This window comes from Canis lupus, chromosome 5 (genome assembly GCF_003254725.2).
Source record: "Canis lupus dingo isolate Sandy chromosome 5, ASM325472v2, whole genome shotgun sequence".
Taxonomy (NCBI): domain Eukaryota; kingdom Metazoa; phylum Chordata; class Mammalia; order Carnivora; family Canidae; genus Canis; species Canis lupus.
Window position 1 is genome coordinate 23,730,145 of NC_064247.1, and position 21,005 is coordinate 23,751,149.

At 36.9% G+C, this 21,005-nt stretch overlaps 1 protein-coding gene, 1 non-coding gene and 1 pseudogene across 4 annotated transcripts in view; 1 reads left to right on the forward strand and 2 right to left on the reverse strand.

The window, feature by feature from the left end:
* DDX10 (DEAD-box helicase 10) overlaps positions 1–21,005 on the reverse strand; it is a 253,004-nt gene that overhangs the window by 17,386 nt on the left and 214,613 nt on the right. For all 3 annotated transcript variants that reach the window (XM_025465622.3, XM_025465620.3, XM_025465621.3), the window contains one exon: positions 17,053–17,192. In XM_025465622.3, the coding sequence (XP_025321407.1) occupies positions 17,053–17,192 (140 nt within the window). The remainder of the gene's footprint in view (positions 1–17,052; positions 17,193–21,005) is intronic.
* On the forward strand, positions 4,723–5,317 carry LOC112671387 (ubiquitin-60S ribosomal protein L40-like; annotated as a pseudogene).
* Positions 16,641–16,742, reverse strand: LOC112671564 (U6 spliceosomal RNA). Its single transcript, XR_003143694.1, has one exon. It is a non-coding gene; the product is annotated as a U6 spliceosomal RNA (small nuclear RNA).

The window sequence follows — 21,005 nt, forward strand, 5'->3', positions numbered from 1 at the left end:
TCTTTCTTTTTACCTTCATTAGATCTTCACAATAATCTTGCAGGGTAAAAATTATCTTAATTTCACTGAAGAAAACTCAGGGTCACAGAGGTTAAGTAATTTGTCCATGGTCCAAAGTTTATAAAAGGAAGGAAGATTCAAATTCAGGTCTGATTCCAAAAGCCAGTTTTCCCACAAGGCCAAGTAGCCTGCCTTTGTTCTAATATAGACCTAGTTTCACAAAATTCCTACCTCTCAACATGGGGTTTATGATAGGGTTGCAAAGTTTATAAGGATATGGCACAGAGATCGATATTACCAAATTATATGCAGTGGTGTATGTGAGCAAAGCATTCAGTCTCTTGATCCATAGAACTTCATGTAATTCTTATTTAACACTTGCTAGAGCAATTATATTTAAGATACAGATGCCTCTCACCCCACCAGGAGCAGACACTATTTCAATTCCTATGTATTAAAACAGAAAAGCAAGGGTGCCTGGTGGTTCAGTCTGTAGGGCTTCCGTCTCTTGATTTCGGCTCAAGTCATGATCCCGTGGTTGTGAGATCAAGCCCTCTGTGGTGGTTGTGAGATTGAGACCCCTGTTGGGCTCCATGCTCAGTGGGGAGTTAGCTTGAGATTCTCTCTCCCTCAGCTCTTCCCTCCACTTGTGTGTGTGCATACTTTCCCTCTCTCTCAAGTAAATAAATCTATGAAAAAAACTGAAAGGCAAAAGGAAAGAGTAATTCACTGATATTTTTCCATGTAGAGGAAACTACGGGGTCGTACGCCACTTGATCTTTTAAAAATTCTCTGTCTGACCCTTAGGAGGCTTTAGCCAGACTTACACAAGTGGGGAGGGATGGGACAAATGACACATTACAAGAAAAAGAACATAGTCATTAGCACCTGCCATGAATCGGAAGACCGCTTATTGTTGAACGGCATACTTTAAATAAGTGATGTGTGAATTAATTCCAATAAAAAGAGATCAGAATGTCCTCTGTAACCTGGAAAGCATAATCTCTGGACTACAAGGATGCTGCGGTCAAAACCACTACTCTGAGCTTCAAGAATGTTCCAAACATTGTCTGTTATGATTGTGGCCAAGGCACTATAGGAGAAGAAGATCTGCTGGGGAATCCTGTCAACTTCTTCCCTGGTGTATGCAGGCTTTGCAGAAACACAATGTAGTGGAGTGAGTACCAAACTTCCAAGGACACTGGGGCAAGCAGTTCCAATTATTAAGTGATAAAATGGCAGCCAAAATCACTGAGAATTCTGTAAGCCTTGCACTAGAAAAGAGACTGCAGCCAGAAAGCATCATGATGGCTTGCTCATGTTTGAGCTCTTAACCTCTGAGGCAGCTGCATTTATTCATGCGCAATTAGGAGTGTGCACTTTTGTGTATGTTACATCATAAAATAGAGGATTGACATCAATTCACAAACCTTTTTAGAAACCTAACAAAAGCCAGGACAGGGTGCAGACTGGAGAAAGCACACTCCCTTTGCTATAATGCCATGCAGCTTTTCAAATTCTTGCTTTTTCCTTTTTTGGAATGCAAAGGAAAGAAATCAGGTGAAACTGCTGACTAATACAGCTAAAAGGAAGCTGAGGACTGAGATGGGAAACAGTAAGTATTCACTTACACAGAAACCCTTGAGTTTTTTTTAAAACATGCTGCCGAATTACATGTGGAAAGCTATGAGAGTCAGCACCTGAGTGTCCAGTTCATGCCCTTTTGTATAAAGCTCTCCTTTTGCATTCATATCAAGAAATGTAGCCTGGATTTTTTCCTAAAGAATTTTAAGCTAATAATAAATAAGCTTGGGACCATTAAAAAATATTCTCAGGAATCTTTGTATCTATCCTTAAGGACAGGCACTCTGGTATTCAAATATGTTGTGCCAGAGACCTTACCCATTATCATAAATTTTAATTTACAAGGCTATGGCAACAGTCCTAATGAAGATTACTGCAGTACATTCCATAAAATCTGTCCAGCTTCCTTCTGATGGTGAAGGCCCCTACATATAGAAATGGAACTGAATGCATTATATCCTTAATGCTTCTTTTCTAGCTGCTTAGGACTAAAACTAGATTTGCTTAAAAGAAAAGTAGTCAAAGAAAAGACTAACTGGCTCAGCATTCATTACAAACGTAAGTAAAAGAGCAAAAGATGCCCTCTTAGGTCAAAATTCTAATAATGAGAAAAGGCTGGGGTTGGTGAGAGGAAACAGAAGGCAGAGGACCACAATCACATGAACGATCCATGTACATACCTCCTTCTGAAAAATGCACATGGGTCATTTGGGATTGGCAAAATGTTCTGGCCTTCCAACTCTCTTTTCCTGGTTCATAAATCCACTTGAGAATTCAATGAAAATAAATAGCCTCCGTTTCCACATAAATGCATGGGAGTATCTACACAATATGCACGCCCACACCATCCTTTTTGCATACAATTTCAAGATGTTCAAGATTCTTCTAAAGTTCATCTATAGAGCCCAGATTAAGAAACCCTGCTCTGCAGTAATTTAGAAGGCATACATAATTGTTTCTCTTCTCTCAGATTAAAAAAAAAAATTAAACACCCATACAAGCTGGGTTTATATTATGCTTTTTTTTTTTTCACTGCTAATGTCTACGTAGAACATTTTGGGCTTCCCAGGAGCACATCAGCTTTTCTCAAACTACTTTTCACTCATTAGTTTTCAATATTCAAGATCATCACCTACCCAAACATACCCCTAGTCGTCCAGATATCTGGAAAAGTTAGGTTTTACAGTTTAGTCTTTCAGATGACTTCAAGAGAAAGAAAATCCAATCTTCAGCAAAAGCTGTCCGTTAAAGAATTACTTAAAGAAGGGAGGGGTCAATATGGTGGCATAGGAAGATCCCAATCTCACTTCTTCCCATTGTCACAACAAATTTAAATTACATATGAAATAATCTCCTCTGAAAAAGACCTGATAACCAGATGAACAGAGCCTCCACAACAAAGGATAGAAGAGTAGTGCTGAAAAGAGTAGGAGAAGAAGATACGGTTTTGGCAAAACAAAACAGCAACTAAGCCCAAGTGTGGTGATGCCTAAGCCGGAGGAATCTCAAAGATACAGAATTTTTCCCAAAGAAGTCAGGGGTCTGTGCTCCACATCAGGTAGCCAACCTCTAGATCCTGCACAGGAGAGATGAGCCCCCCAAATGCTATGAAAACAAATGGGGATTACATGTAGGAAAACCATTTAACTATAGGGAAAAAAAAAAAAAAACATACTCATAAAGGGCTTGTCAAGAGACTCCCTCACTCTGGGACCTGGTGCAGAGACACGAGTTGGAATACTGCCTAGACTATATGTGAAGGAGACCAACTTACTAATCTTGAATTTGCCAGAGAAGCAGGAACTTGGCTGGGACTCTCTAGGGACACAGACACTGGTAAGGGTTATTTCTGAAGTCTTATTGCTGATGTCAGTGCTGGAAGGCACCATTTTGGAACTTTTCCTCAAGCCTATTGGCACTGGAGGGTACCCACTGCTGATTGCCCTGCCTACCTCCATACCACAGCCAGGCCAAGAAAAAGCCTTGCTCACCCCTGTGCCACAGCAGCACAATGCAGCTAGGCTATGCAACATCCCTACACACTCCTGTGCCACAGCTGTGGCTCCAACACAGCAGGGAGGCACATGGAGCTCAGACAGGGGAATGCACTCTGAATTTCTAGTGCAAGTGGCTGGGGAGATAGTGTCTCTGTGCCTCATGAGACCTCTCCTATACAAGGGCACTCTTTCCTGGCTGGGAGAGGTAGCTAATTTACCTAATACTTAGAAGCAAACACGGAGAAACAAAATGAGGAGACAGAGGAATAGAGGAATATGCTCCAAAAGAGAACAAGAACAAGCCTCAGTAAAAGACCTTAATAAAACAGAAATAAATGATCCATCTGATAAAGAGTTCTAAGCAATGTTTATCACTGAACTTGGTAGAAGAATGGATGAACACAGTGAGACTTCCAAAGGAGACAGAAAAACATAAGAAAATATCAAGCAGAAGTCACAGAGCTGAAGAATAATACCTGTACTGAAATATTCGCTAGAGAGGTTCAACAGCACACTGGATAAAGCAGAATAGATCAGTAAGCTGAAATATCAAACAATGGAATTCACCTAGACAGTGCAGCAAAAAGAAAAAGAATTTTTTAAAAAAGAAGATACCTTAAGGGACCTTTGGGACACTGTCCAGTGGAATAACATTTGCATTATAGGGAACCCAGAAAAAGAAAAGAGAGAAAAGGCCAGAATGGCTTAAAACCCCTCTAATTTGAGGAAGGCAACAAAAATTAAGATCAAGGAAGCCCAGAGAGTTCCAAAAGAGATGAACCCGAAGAGCTCCACACCAAAACATATTATAATTAAAATGGTAAAAGTTGGGCAGCCCGGGTGGCTCAGCAGTTTAGCACCACCTTTGGCACAGGGCATGATCCTGGAGACCCTGGATCGAGTCCCATGTCAGGCTCCCTGCCTGGAGCCTGTTTCTCCCTCTGCCTGTGTGTCTCTGTCTTTCTCTCTGTCTCTCATGAATGAATGAATTAATGAATAAATAAATAAATAAATAAATAAATAAATCTTTAACAATAAATAAACAAACAAATAAATAAAATGGTAAAAGTTAAAGATAGAGACTCTTTCTTTTCAACAAGATTGCCAAGTGGCTGAGGGCTCAGGCCTTGTAGACACAGAGATGCAGATCTTTAGGAAAACCCTGACAGGTAAGACCACCACCCTAAAGGATAAGCCCAGTGATACCACTGAGAATGTTAAAGCCAAATTCAAAGACAAGGAGGGGGGACGCCTGGGTGGCTCAGAGGTTGGGCGTCTGCCTCTGGCTCAGGTCATGATCCTGGAGACCCGGGATCGAGTCCCACATCAGGCCCAGCATGGACCCTACTTCTCCCTCTGCCTGTATCTCTGCCTTTCTCTCTCTGTGTCTTTCATGAATAAATAAATAAAATTTATTAAAAAAACAAAAACAAACAAACAAAAAAAAACAAAGACAAGGAGGGCATCTTGTCTAACCAGCAGCATCCAACTTTTGAGAGCAGATAGCTGGAGGATAGCAACACTCTCTCAGACAATATCCAAAAAGAATCCATCTTGTACTTGGTCTTTCATCTGCATGGTGGCATCACTGAGCCTTCCTTCTGCCAGCTGGCCCAGAAATCCAACTGCGACAAGATGATCTGCTTCCAGTGTAACGCTTGCCTATACCTTGTGCTTTCGATTGCCACAAGCAGTGTGGCCACAACAACAACCTGCACCCCAAGAAGGTAAAATAAGGCCTCTCCACTGGCTCTTCCTTTGACCACATGGTAGCCTCCTGCCTGGGGCCTCAATAAAGTTTCCCCTTCAATGACTGGGGGTGGGGGTGGGGGAGTGGGGGAGTTAAAGATGGACTTCTCAAAACCAGCAAGAGGAAACAACTTATTAAGTACAAGGGAAATCCTATAAGGCTATTAACGGATTTTACAGCAGAAACTTTACTAAAGGAAGAAAGTGGCATGACATATTTAAAGTGCTGAAAGAAAAAATTTCTAACCAAGAAATTCTCCACTCACAGCACAGTTATCATTCAGAATTAAGGGGAGTTTAAGAGTTTTCCAGATAAACAAACAAACAGAGTTCATCAACAGTAAACCGAACCTATGAGAAGTGTTCAAGGGACTTCTTTAAGCTGAAAAGAAATGACACTAACCATTATATACAAAGGATGTTATATGTGAACCTCACGATAACTACAAAACAAAAATTTGTAGTAAATACACACCAAAATAATGAGAAAAAAATCTAACCATAACACTACAGAAAGTCATCAAACCAGGAGAGAAGAGAGAAAAAGAAGGGAATAGAGGAACTACAGAAAAGCAAGCAAAGAGAAAGGAATCCATGCCTAACACTAAAGAAATTCATCAAATACAAGGGGCTGGTGAGCAAAAGGAAAAGGAACAAGGAACTACAAAAACAACCTGAAGTTAATAAACAAAATGGCCACATGTACATGTACCTATTGAAAATTAATGACTTTAAATGTAAAGTACATATGAAACATTGTTCAGGAAAGCTCACTTGTTAAACCATGAAACAAGTCTCAAATTCAAAAATTGAAATCCAATTCCAATCACAAGGGTATAAAGAAGAAAATTCCAATCACAATGGTATAAAGAAGAAAACCACAAAACTACAGCAGTTAAACAACTGCTGCCACAACTGGTTTTGTGGCAAAACCACAAAAACATAGCAGTTAAACAACTTGCTACTAAACAACAAAAAAATCGTTGAAAAAAATCAAAGGAGAAACAAAATATTACCTAAAGACAAATGTAAACAGAAATATGATATACCAAAATACACGGGATGCAGCAAAAGTGGTTCTGATAAGGAATTCATAGCTATACAGGCCTCAAGACCTCAAGAACCAAGAAAAATCCCAAGTAAACAATCTAACTTCACACCTAAAAGCAACTAGAAAAAGAACAACAAATAAAACTTAAAGTTGGGAGAAGAAAGGAAGTAATAAAGATCATACCAGAAATAAATGAAATAAAGACTAAACAATAGAAATGATCAGTGAAACTAAGAGCTAGTTCACTGTAAAAAACAAAATTGATGAACCTTTAGCCAGGCTCATCAAGAAGAAAAGAGAGAAGCCTCAAAAAATAAAATCAGAAATAAAAGATAACAACTGAAACCAAAGAAATACAAAGGACCATAAGAAACCACTACAAACAATTATATGCCACCAAATTAGACAATCCAGAAATAATGGATAAATTCCTAGAAATACACAATCTTCAATGAATGAATCATGAAGATAAAGAAAATATGAACTGACCAAATTTCTAGTAAGAAAATTGAATCCTTGGGGATCCCTGGGTGGCTCAGCGGTTTGGCACCTGCCTTTGGCCCAGGGCGCGATCCTGGAGTCCTGGGATCGGGTCCCACGTCAAGCTCCCGGTGCATGGAGCCTGATTCTCCCTCCTCCTGTGTCTCTGCCTCTCTCTCTCTCTCTCTCTCACTATGTCTATCATAAAATAAATAAATAAATCTTTAAAAAAAAAAAAAAAAAAAAGAAAATTGAATCCTTAATCAAAACCTCTCCAGAAACAAAAGCCCAAGACCAAATGGTTTCACTGGTGAATTCTATCAAACATTTAAATATTTAATGCCTATCTTTCTCAAATTTTTATCAAAAACTGAAACTTCCAAACTTATTTTACAAGGCCAGCATTACCCTGATACCAAAAGCAAAGACACCACAAAAAAAAAAAAAAAAAAAAAAAAAATTACAGGCCAATATCCTTGATAAACATAGATGCAAAAATCTGCAACAAAATATTAGCAAACCAAATTCAGCAATACATTAAAAAGAAATCACACACCACGATCAAGTAAGACTTATTTCAGGGCTACAAGATTTATTCAATATCTGCAACTCTATCAACATGATACAGCACATGAAGTATAAAAATCATATGATCATCTCAACAGATGCATAAAAAGCATCTGACAAAATTCAGCTTCCATTTATGATAGAAACTCTCAACTAAGTGGGTATAGAGGGAATGTACCTTAACATAATAAAGGGCATACTGACAAACCCACAGCTAACATCGAAAAACTGAAAGCTTTTAAGGTTAGGAACAAGACAACAATGCCCACTCTCATCACTTTTAGTCAATATAGCACTAGAAGTCCTAAGCACAGCAATTAGGCAAAAATAAATAAAAGTCAGAAGTAGAATTGAAAAGGAAAAAGGAAAACAAACCACTGCTATTTGAAGATGACATGATACTATAGAAAACCCTAAAGTCTTCATTAAGAAATTGTTAGAACTAATAAATACATTCAGGAAAGTTATAGGATGCAAAAATCAATATGCAAAAATCTGTGGCATTTCTATATACTAATGATGAACTTAGAGAAATAAATTAAAAAAGCAATTTCACCTACAATTGCATCAAAAAGAATAAAATATGTAGGAAAAATTTTTAACCAAGGAGGTGAAAGGCTTGTATACTAAAAAGTGCAAGACCTTGGTGAAAAGAATCTGAAGACACAAATAAATGGAAAGATATTCCATGCTCACGGATGGACGAATTATTATTTTTAAAATGTCCATATAACCAAAGGAATCTATAGATTCAACACAATCCCTATCAAAATTCCAATTGCATTTTTCACAGAATTAGAACAAATAATCCTAAAATTTGTAAGAAACCACAAAGGATCCCGAAGAGCCAAAGCAATCTTGAGGAAGAAGAACAAAGCTAGAGGTACCATGCTCCCTAATTCCAACTACACTAGAACTATACACTAAGAACTATAGTAATCAAAACAGTACAGTATGGGCACAAAAACATACACATGGGTCAATGGAACAAATCTAAGGGGCCGTAAGTAAACCCACATACGCAGAGATAATTTGGGACAAAGGAGCCAAGAACATACAGTGGAGAAAGGACAGTATCTCCAATAAATGGTGCTCAGAAAACTGGTCAGCCACAAGCAAAAGAATAAAACTAGACTGCTATCTTACACCATACACAAAAATTAACTCAAAATGAATTAAAGATATGAATAGAAGACTTGAAACCATAAAATTTCTAGAGAAAAACTTACAGCAGCAGTAAGCTCCATGATATCAATCTCAATGATGTGTTTGTAGATCTGACTCCAAAGGCAAGGGAAACAAAAGCAAAAATAAACAAACGGTACTACATCAAACTGAAATGGTTCTGTACAGCAAGGAAAATCATCATCAAAATGAAAAGGCAACCTACTGAATCAGAAAGATATTTGTAAATCATATCCCATAAGGGGTAAATATCCAAACTAGATAAAGAATGTATATAACTAAACAATAATTTTTTTAAAAAGGCAGAAGATCTGAATAGATATTTTTTCCAAAGACATACAGATGGCCGACAGACACATGAAATGATGTTCAACATTACTAATCATGCAATTCCAAATTATAATGAGATATCACCTTATATCTGTTAGTATGGCTATTATCAAAAGGACAAGAAATAGCAAGTGGGATGTGGAGAAAAGGGAACCATCATGCTTTGTTGATGGAAATATAAACTGGTACAGCCACTATGGAAAACAGTACAGAGATCCTTCAAAAATTAAAAATAGATCTACCATGTGATCCAGGTTTTTCACTTCTGGATATTTATCCAAAAAAAAAATGAAAACACCAATTCAAAAAGATATGTGCATTCCCATAGGTTCACTGCAGCATTATTCACAATAACTAAGATATAGAAAAAAAACATAAATATCTATCAACAGATAAATAAATATGTTGTATAAATAACAGCCATAAGAATAAAATCTTGCTATTTGGACAATATGGATGTACCCTGAGGGTATTATGCTAATAAACCACACAGAGAAAGACAAGTACTGTATGATTTCACTCATAGGTGGAATTTGGGAAAAAAACAAAAACAAAAACCACCACCACCACCACCACAAGCTCATCGATACAGAGAATGGATTGATGGTTATCAGAAGGGAGTTGGGGGTTAGGTGAAATGGGTAAAGGGGGTCAAACTGTATGTTGATAGATAGTAACTAGACTTTTGGTTATCACTATTTTGTATCCCATATAAATGTCAAATAACAATGTTGTACAGCTGAATTAAATACTAATTTTACTTCAATTAAAAAATACAATGGCAAAAGCAAAAGTAAACAAAACAACAAAAATGAAAATCTTGAGCATGGGTACAACCTAGAACTCTAAAAGGGGAGTAGATAAGGAAATTACAGTGTATAAATAATGGAATGCTATCATTAGTTATGAATCCATTCTACATGAAGTCATGTGAAGTTAAGAAAAGGATCATCCTAAGAAAGTGAAGTTCTCAACAGTCTTTTCGGTGAAAACAAAGTTGCCATGCACCAGACTCTGGGTAGCAGCCAAGAGAACCCTACTAGTTGGTTCATTACCCTTGCTACATTACATGGTTTTTCTTGGCTTCTTGGCATCCAAGTCATTCATCCATCTTCCTAGAGACCCTAGCACTTCTGAAACAGGACAAACTCCTGTCATCAAGTCCCATTTATTCAGTGGGTCGCTAAACGACAAAGAAACAGAAAGCACAGGGCAAAAACTAGGACCACAAGTAAGGTCTAGCTGAGAATTTCCCAAATATGTCTTCCTCATCCTAACCCTCACCTCAGAAAACAACACCTTCCTTCCTCAATGGGTAGCCTCCTTTCCCCTATGAATCCCAAGACTAGTACTGCTTTTTCCCACACCCAACCCAACAATCTGCCTTGTAAATTTCTCCATTCATGCTATATACCACACAGGATATTCTTTTTGTTGTGTTGTGTTGTGTTGTGTTGTGTTGTGTTGTGTTGTGTTGTGTTATAAGGACAATGGCAAAGGGGAGAAAGAGAAAATGAACACAATTGAAAGAAAGTCAAATAAAATTAACTCCTTGTCAACTATAATTTACATGAAATTCTGATCAAAGCCCAATGAAATGTGATAGTTCATGAACTTTTTATTTCACAAATAACAAGAGATGATGGAGATTTTTTCCCTTGGAAGCTGCTAGGCATATCAGAATCAGGGATAAATCTCCTGAAGTTAAAAAGAGTGAAAGGAAGGAATGACAGGCACACAATAAAGTCAATATATCATTAAGCTGAGCTGACTTCTTTCCCTATCTGCCACTCACAAATAGATCCACCAACGAATAGGGATTCAACTAAATGGAAAGTGTAGTCAGTAGTATTTTTCTTTTCACAATTACCTAGACTCTGAGTGAGGGAAAAAAAAAAATCCCCTTAAAAAATAATCACCTCCTAGATTCAGCACCAACAATTCCACTAAAATTCACATAAAAACAATAATGTGCCATAACTGGCCCCAACCGAAAACACAAAGAACTGAAAACACTTTCTGGGCATTTTCCTTCCTCAGAAATTCGTCTCTGAGTCATACACATTTCTGCTGCAGGTGGAAAGCCTTCCACACATTACAAAGCTGACTGATAAGTCTTGGAAGAGAAGTTGGGAAGCAAGATTTAGTGAAGAAATGTCACAGAACAACAGAAGGAGGCATCACACAGATAAACATGGGTCACCTCCTTCACCTAGGGGAGAACTCTTAAACATAAGTTTATGTAGACACAGAAAGCCAACGTGGAACATGGTTGAAAAATAAAACAAAAACCTCAAACAAATGAAAAAAGATAAACAAAAGTCCTTCATCAGTCTTTTGACACAGAGCTGTGTCACATAAGCCAAAAAGAACAGCTCCTGATATTAAATGTTGAACAGTTTACGCTGTGCAGGAAAAGGCATCAATCCATATAGAAGTTACCATGTCTAAATTATGCCAATAATCTCAGTACAAATTATAGATGTAATGGGTCTTATGCCACCTAAAATGATTGACCAAACACGCCACCAATTTAAGGATTTTTATAAAGCAACCTGCCGTGGTTAGAGACTATGGTCTGTGAAATAAACAGTGAGATATTATCAGGCAGTAAAAGTCTAACCACAACCTTCTTTCTCTTTCCTTTTTCTGTTTGAAAAAGGTTAGGATTATAAATATTAAAAACTTAATTTGACTGGATAATGAATATCTTGAACACCCAGCTGCTTTTCATCATATTCAACACTTTGCAAATTTTCCTCATTAGCAATTCACATGAAGATGGCCATAAACCAAACATGATGAATGCTTCTAGATATACAAAAATTAATCTTATATTACATGCTCAAAACCAAATCTCTCAGCTTCTGAGGCGCAGCTGAAAGGAACAATCTTAGTGAAAGAGTTTAATTGGAATATGGTTAAAGATACTTTTGTTTCATTTCAAAGGCCACACTGTTTAGAAGCGCAACCTACCTTCTCCCCACTCAGGTAAGATTTAAAACTTCATTCAGGTTTAGCTTAGATGTTACTCCTTTCAGGTAGCTCTTCCAGATTCACCATGCCCAGGTTAGATTCTTCACTTGCTCTCTGTGCTCAGCTCATTCCCTCCCTGCCCTGCTCCCTACTGCCTCTCCCAGGGCACAGATCACAGCCTGTATCCATCATATTGTTTTGTAGGTGCAGGTTCAGCTGTCTGTAATCTCTGCTAAACCACAAACTGTGACAGCAGGAAAGATATTTTTCTTTATGTTTTATCCTCTGTACCTGCACTATCACCTGGCACCTGATAGCTTACTAAAATATTCGTAGTTGAATGGATAGACGGAAGAAATATTACAGCAAGCTGGAGACTAACAGATAAGTAGGTATTTTTAACTCTTAAATAAGTGGAACATGATTTAAATAATATAGAAGATTCTTACTCCAGTTCTTGGTACCACATATAGAGAAGAACACCAAATATTTTTATCATACAAGCATATAAATACATTATATAGCCTGTTGGGGAGATAAAGAAATAAAAAAAAATCACTTAATAGCACAAAGACAGTTCTAATATCTGAGGTCTTTCTTCCTCTGAAGAAAGTATTTAAGTCTGTATCACAAGTTACTAGAAGCAAGAACGCAGTTCTGTGCAGTTCCTAACGAACAATGACTCCCACAATGTCACCAAGTCCACTGCAGCAAAGATCTAGGTTTCCTATCAAATTGTTTCAGTAACAACAACAATAACAACAAATACTAACATTCTGTAGTAATTCTAACCCATGCTAATTCCACAGTTAGGAGGAAGCAGACGGGAAAGCTACAGAGTAAAACACAACCTGGGCCAATGTGTAAGGAGGATGGAAAGTAAGGAAAGAAGCCACAAGGCATCAAAGCAAGCTCTCCCTTCTCTGTTTTCAAAAATAGCACACAAAAGCTCAGAGCCTCTGATGGAACTTGGGCATCTGCTGCTGACAAACCAGTAGACATCCTTCTGTACTATGGGGACACTACTGTTCCTATTTCACTGTTCTCTTTCTGGAAATCAACAAGCTATTAAAGAGAACATTCTTTTTTTTTTTTTTTTAAGAGAACATTCTTAAGGTTCCTTCAAGGGAACTCAAGGTCACATTATTTTCATTGTCTCTGGGGCCATATTTAAACAAGAGATCTCTTTTTGTCGTGTGAACCTAAAGGAGCTGAATCTTGCACAAGAGAATCCCTCTGGAATCAGTGTTAGAGATGACAATTCTGAAAATTCTACAGAGGGTTAAGGATAGTGTAGACTCTACTGCACTGTGCTGAGGGAGGTATACTCTTTAAACCCTAAGCACACCTCCCTGAGGAAGAATGATCCACCTCAGATTCTGCCATTCTCCACTACATCTGGCTCTCCTTTGCCTACTTCTTACTAAGTGTCTCACCATGCAGAGAGACAAAAGTGTTACTCATGCTGAATATTTAGGGGTGTCACTGAGGTAAAGGACAATGAAATACCCAAAGGAAACTTTCAAAGAAACTGGCTCATGCTATTTACTTTGGGACTAAGCCATTTTCTAATTGGTGTTATCTGGTCTCATAAAAGTAACTCATATCAGAAAATGTGAAGTTAATAAGCAGGGAATAACCCACTGAGAGAGCAAAGATGACCAAGAGGCCAAAACACTCACTGCTGCCGCAATTACTCAGCTGAGGTTAGAAACAGTGCAGCAAACGTGAGTGTGCCAGGAGAGCCCTCTAAAGCTGATGCCACAAAATCCTAGCACCTACTCTTATTTATGGGAGGCATGAAAAAAAAGATGTAGCCAAACTGGAACAATGCAGTAAAACTGTACTGGTGCTAGTAATATAAATAGCAGTACCAACACAGCAATTACTACTATCAAAATTTAGTGTATATGGACTGACTTGTGAATACTTTTACTTCTCTAAAAACAATTTTGGCTTTAGTTTATACTTTATTCATTTTCACGGAGAAAGGGAAAGGGAGAAAAAATGGAAGTAGGGGAAACATAGGAACTTCACATGTGGGCTACTTCCTGTAACTATCCCATATCCTACCTTAGTTCGGGAACGGCACATAGGTCTTACCTTCGGTAGGAATCCCAACTGACTGATTCAGGCTGTATTGAGAAGGACTGCTTAAGCTGAATGGAAAGGAATATACACAAAGTATATACTGGATGAGGGATGGGGAAATCAATCACCAGTAATATGGGCCTGTCATCCTGGGTCTAGTCCAGTGGGAGATTTTGCTCTTGAGGGATATGTGGCAATGTCTAAAGGTATTTCTGGTTGCCCCAACTGGGGAAGCACTATGGTAGAGGCCAGGGATGGTGCTCAACAGTCTGCAATCATTTCCAACCCACCCAAACAAAGAATGATCTGTACCAGAATGTAAGTAATGTTGAAGTCAGGAAACCATGATCTAGTCAAATCTATCTTATAGTTAGCTCATGGATCAAGTCTTTACCCAAATGACATTAAAACAGTCTTCAGAGAGTGTTCCTGAGCTACCCTTCTTAATGCCAGAGTAATTCTCTATAACGTCATTGGGAGTATTAGAACTACAGAATCAATGTGGTTTACGCACATTATGCTGATCCACCCCTTAGCACTGTGATCACAAAATATTCTACCCCTTGAAACTTTGGTTTCTTTATCTCTAAGAAGAGAGTGTTAGACTAGGACAATCTGTTGTCATAAACAAAAACAAAACTGCTAGAAAGTCCTCACGTGTGCTAAAGGGAATAAACCTTTGTTGATACTTTCTTCAACAAAAGACAATTTTTCTTCAGGCTAAGACAGGTTACTAATTCTTTTCAATTTCTGTTAATGCAAATTTACTAGCTGTGCCTGAAATTAAAACCATTTTAATTTCCAGGTAATGCTTAATTATTTTCCATCTGAACCTTTATGATAAGATGCTTTGGCATCTCAAGGTACTCTAGCCTTCTAGTTCCTTGCCATTACATTATCTGAACTTGGCTTCTTCAGTTCTCCAACCATCTAAGCTATCATCTCTTATATCATGTAAGCTATGAGGGACAATTATATAGTTGCTTATAAATATACTTCTCTTTTTTTACTCTATAAATCTCCTCCATCAATTAATCTATCAATTTAAATATTTCAGGGCCTTCTCTGTGCCTGTGACATTAACAGTGGACATAGGAGTGGAGACAGAGCTGGATATATTGATAAAAAAGACAGTTTCTAGCTCTGAAGCATTTATAAGCTAGTTAAGAGAATGAAGCACGTGACACTATTAGAGGTGGTAGCAGGGAAATGTCACTATGAGGGTAAGAAATGCGAGAAGAATGAAATGAAGTGTCTGCTGCACACAGATTAAGGATGACCCAGAAGCTATAAGAAATGTTAGGAAAAAAATTCTTATAATAAATCAGATGCAAAAGGAATGCTGACAACTGGCCAGTGACTTCAAAGGTAGGTTCTCTGTCCTAAAGGTATATTAGATACACAAAATATGGCTAAAAAATATTTTTATGCCTCTTTGTCATCTCTCCTGCCATGATTTCCTTTTCCTGCTCTCCTCTACCTATAAAAGCCTTTCATTTGGTAGAATTCTTCAGAGCACCTTCATTTCTGTTAGATGGGATGCTGTCTGATTTCATGAATTGTCAAATAAATCCATTAAAACTTGTAAATTTTACTCAATCGAATTTGGTCTTTTAAACAAAGTTAATGACATAAAGTCATACGTGTTGAGTTAGATCACATCTATCAAAATGGAGATCCCATAAGCCATCTCTGAAAAGGGGACATTTATTTTAGAACATAAAGGGAAGCAAATTTAAACACTTCATGAACTGCTAGTTCATCAAGGTTTCAACACGTTCACCAAAGAACTTTCTGAAGGAAAGTGTGCATATTTTCCCTTAAAGATCAATTTCTAAAGATTAGGAATATGCTCTGAACCTAAATTATTTAACCCTTACAGCACATATTTTTCTAAATCATGATCAAATTATTTTCACCTGTGGTGCCAGTATGCTCACTATCTGGTTTGCTATTGTGTCCCCTAGAAATACTAAAAAACCATTGTCTGCTACCTAGTTGTCCAATAGCAAATGTCTCAAGTTTCTGGCCTCACTTAGGAAGACAGTATTATGGATGTCATTTCAGTATTAGAAAATAATTCTATGTTTAAATGAGCACAAGATCACAATGAAGGGTAACTGAAATGATCCCTCCTTTAACATTTACTCTTAGGGGATAATCTTTTTGAGATTTTTTTCTTCATAATGTTCTTACTTAAAATCAGATTATAGCTCTTTGTGGCCTATCTCTCCAACTCCCAAATCCCTGAGCTAGTAGTTAGGGCTTCCAACAAGCTTCCTCTTTCCTTCAATCATATTACCTTCATCTGTTATTAGTACCTCCCTTCTGTCCGAAGAGGCTCATTGGTTTAGAATGTGCATGAAGTTCAGTGACCTCAACTTTTTAAATCAATACAATCCCAATGTAATCCAATACAGTACTCTGGAAACAAATGCTGAGCAAATCATACTATTATGCAATTCAATGCATTTTATCTGTTTTTGGCATGGTCACAAATAAGTTCACATTACAAATGAACAAATTTTAAATTAAGAGACTCTTCCAAGGGCTGTTTAAGTTTCCCATTATTTTATGTAGTTGTTACTTAGTTTTATATCAAAGAATGTGAAAGTACAACTGCCCTTTTTTAAAATCCAGAGAAAATTTTTGCATGTCATCCTTGCGCAGGGGCCATGCTAATCTTCTCTGTATCATTCCAATTTTAGTATATGTGCTGACGAAGCAAGCACAAAATTCAGAGAAAATTTTTAACAATAGTCTCAACAGAGTCCTTTGACAGTGAATCAAAATAAAATTCTGTTTGCATGAAATATACCCTACTGCATCAAATACTTAAGCATAAAGGATTCAGAAGGAGAAAGACAAAAATAGAGGGGAAAAAAACCAATTCTTATTATAACTCTCACAACTAACAGTGATAACAGAAACAATAAGAGAGCCTCCTAAATGATTGGAAGAGTACAAGATATTTGTCTCTACACATCCTTTGGACTCAGAGGAGAAGATCCATATACAATCCTACCAAAAGTAAAAACATACCTTATTTTATTTTCCAGGTCTTCACTATCTGATTCCTCAGAGCTTCTGTGCTTATCTGGATCTGGAAGTGTGCTTGGATCAAAGCCATCATCATCATCATCTTCACTCCAATCCAGAAAGGCTTCTTCTTCATCATTGAGCTAAAGAAAACACAAAGGGAATTGTGGTATAAGGAAACAGCTGATGAATAATCAAGTTTTATTTCTAGACTCAAATAAATACTTCTCTAATTGATATCCTCAAATTGGAAGCTTTCTCTTCTGGTGAAAGTCTCTGTGACTTTCAGAATCATAATCATTTGCAAAGATAAAGGAAACCTGTGTCATTTCGAAAATATAATGAAAATACGGTTCAGAAAGTAAATCATCATTAAGTCCTTAAACACAACATGGGGAAATGGTCAGTTTTACGACTTCCACGTAACTCAACAGTCAAAGAAATAAAGTATAAAATAAAGTTGTTTTTGTGCTCCTGTTCAAACACATGTGAATTTTAAACTCTCAAAAGTATTATATGAAAATATAAAAGGCCTGAAGACAGGGTACAGAAACTCTCTTTTTGGTCTGATGACTTTTATGACCACGGTAATCTAAGTGATAAAATTAACAATCAGACCAACACAAGCTCATTAATAATAAGGACTGTTCTAAATTCAAGTATAAGTATGAAGTCAGTAAGAACACTGGAAAATAAGAGGAACACTAAGAGACAGGAGAAGCAGTAACACATCAAAGGAGCTGGGAATAATTCAGTTTCATGCAAGTAGGTAAGTAGGTGGGCTATTTTTGCTTTTATTTTATAGTGGTTTATTTTTGTCAAAGAACAAAGTAATGTAATGTTAAAATAAACTTACTACACATTTATGTAATGACCATCCCTTATAGAAAATTTATTTCTGGCACATTGTGGTTCTTATCTACTAGGTTACAAAACCAAACAAGCATTGCCACACGCATTTAACAGATTATAAGTAGGACAAAAAAAAAAAATCTGGATAAGTTTCTCTCAGTTACCATCTTTATAATTCCTCTTCACACCATATAAGACAAACGTCAATGATTCTGTTTTCAAATGTTTAATGTTCTTTCCCAGGAAGTGAATAACAACTCAGAATAGCATAGCAAGTGACTGTGCAGGCCACAATAGAGGCCCTCTAACACTTTCTCAACATCTCTTTCTTGATAACCTCTAAACATAACAAAAGGAGGAAGAAGAAAAGAAAAGAATTAGTCATCACTGCAAAAGGCCCCTATTGCTTTTCTGGTAAAGTTCCCTACTGAAAATAACAGGTCTGAAAAAAAATCTATCAAAGGTGGGGGTAGGGGGAGTTGCCATCAAAAGCACTAAACAGCATCCTCCACAGCATACTATATGGTCTACTTGAAAATAATCAAGGATATCAACAAAAATTGAATGTCATCATATACTCAGAAACACTAATCTCCTGGGCTACAAGATATTTCCAATTTTCCAGTCTGGTGCTCTCAATGGAATTTGAAGACAGAGCAGACTCAAAATAATTCTCAAGTTTTGGGTCTCAGGGCATCTTTACATTTAAAAAGTTATGAAGGACTCCAAAGATCTTCTATGAATGGGGATTATGTCTACTGAAATTTACTGTATTAGAAATTAAAACTAAGATTTTAAAAATTACTTTTAAAGTAAAAATAAAACTCACTGCATATTAACATAAAAGGCATATTTTATGAAAAACAGCTATAATTCTCCAAAATAAAAGAACACTTTTATATTTTTGTAAGTTCCTTCAAAAACTAGTTTTCCTGTTTTTCCTGTTTTTTCTTTTTTTAGAGAGAGTGTGTGTATGTGAGTCAGGGGAGAGAGAAAGAGAGAGAATCTCAAGCAGGCTCCACACCCAGTGCAGAGCCCAACTCAGGGCTCGATCTCACAACCCTGAGAACATGACCTGGGCTAAAATCAAGAGTTGGATGCTTAACCAACTAAGCCACCCAGGTGCCCCTTCATTAACTAGTTTAAAAGAAGACAATTGGATGCCCAAATGTTCCTCCGCATTCACAATGTGTTGTTCTGGGTGAAGAATATAAAAAAATCTAGTCTCTCTGAGGTAAGAGTGTTGGGAAAGGGAGGATTAGTTTAATAGCCTTTTCAGGTAACTGCAGTTACTTTTCTTTGGTAATACAACAAACCCTGATGAGTAGTTTCAGAACAAGTAGCTGCAATGTAGAATCTGAAGCCATTCTGTACTGTTACATTAAAATCCATTGGTCTACTTTTCACTTCAAATCCATCTTTTACCAGTGAGTGGTCTCATAACATCATGCATCAGCTATTTGGAAAACACTGGTTCACTGAATTATGTTGATCTTCCTTATGTGAATCTTCAAGTGCTGACACATTTCATTTCACAGTATTTTTCAAAATCGTATTTGTTAATTTCACTATCAAAATTATAAAAAGGGTCCTTCAAAATATGGGAAGGTATTGGTAGATACAAGCCTTCCAAAATTCTTATTTTTTCTTAAAAATTCAAATTTTATGATTAACAACAAATATTTTCAGTGTTTTCCTTGAAATGTAAGCAAATATGTAATTTTCCTCTGGTGGCTTTCAAATGTTTATCATAAAGGAGCTTTACTATATGTCTGGGAATGGTTTTGTGTTCCTCTTTTTTTGGGCTCTGCAAGGTTCTTGGATCTATCATTTCATGTTTTTCACTAAATTTGAGATGTTTTTGGCCATTATATCTTCAAATATTTTTATGCCTCTTTGTTATCTTTCCTGCCATGATTGTAATGACATGTATATTGGCCTACTTCACAGTTCTCTGAAGTTTTGCTCATTTTTTTCCAATCCTTTTTCTTCTTGGTCTTTGGATAGGGTCATTTCTACTAGGTCTCCTAGTTTGCTATTCCTTTCTTCTGATATTTCCAAACTACTTTTGAGCCCATCTGGCAATTTTTTTTTCTTACAGTAATTGTGTATTTCAGCTCTAAGACTTCCAAGCTTGTTTTAAGTATGGTTTCCATTGCTCTGCTGAGATTATCTCTTTGCTATTCATCCATACTATATTTTCCTTTAATTCTCTCAACATACTTTCCTTTAATTCTTTGAACATATTTAATATAGCTGCTTTGAAGTCTTCTAAATTCAAATCTGGCCTAATAGTTTCTTTTATTGCCTTTTTTTAAAATTTTTTTTTATTGCCTTTTCTTGAGTATGGATCACATTTTACTGCCTAATTGCATCTCTAATATTTTTGTAGAAAAACAGACACTGCAGTTATAGAAACTGAACTCCGTCATGTTTTTCCGAGTACTATCGGATTTGTATTCTATTAGGCAGTTATCTTGCTCGGATTCAAACCACAAACTCTAAACCATGGTGCTCAGCTGCTTATATCTCTGTTTTATCTCTGTGGTTTCCAAATGCTGCTTTTTTAGCTTGGCTTCCTAAGGTCTCCCCTGAGCCTATGACATGTGACACTCAGCCAAGGATTTAAGTTGAATTGGGCTCACCTTCTCTATAGTTTTTTTGCTTGTGAGAATCACTTTAATTTCCACCTGCTCTGTTAGCTTTGAGATCTATGCTCTGACACTTCAAGCAGAATATTTCACTTAACTGCATTTTAACACCTAGTACCATTTAATATGCCCTTTTAGCATTTATTATAAAGCAAGTGGCCTTCATAAAATGCTTACAATAGGAGAAATAAATTAGGGAGACTTAGTATAAATATCTCACTCAATATTCCAGTGTATATATTTAACTACTTGAAGAAAAATACTAAGAATGATGAAAATTTACTTTAAATAGATAAAATACTATTTGGTTTTCTGTTAATATAATTCTCTTCCAATTAACAGCATTCAGATTTTGCTATTTCCTAACTTCTAAGATGATCACCATATTGTTTGTACTGCATTACATACCTTAATGCATGACAAAGACAAATGAATTTAAGGTGGCAATCACTC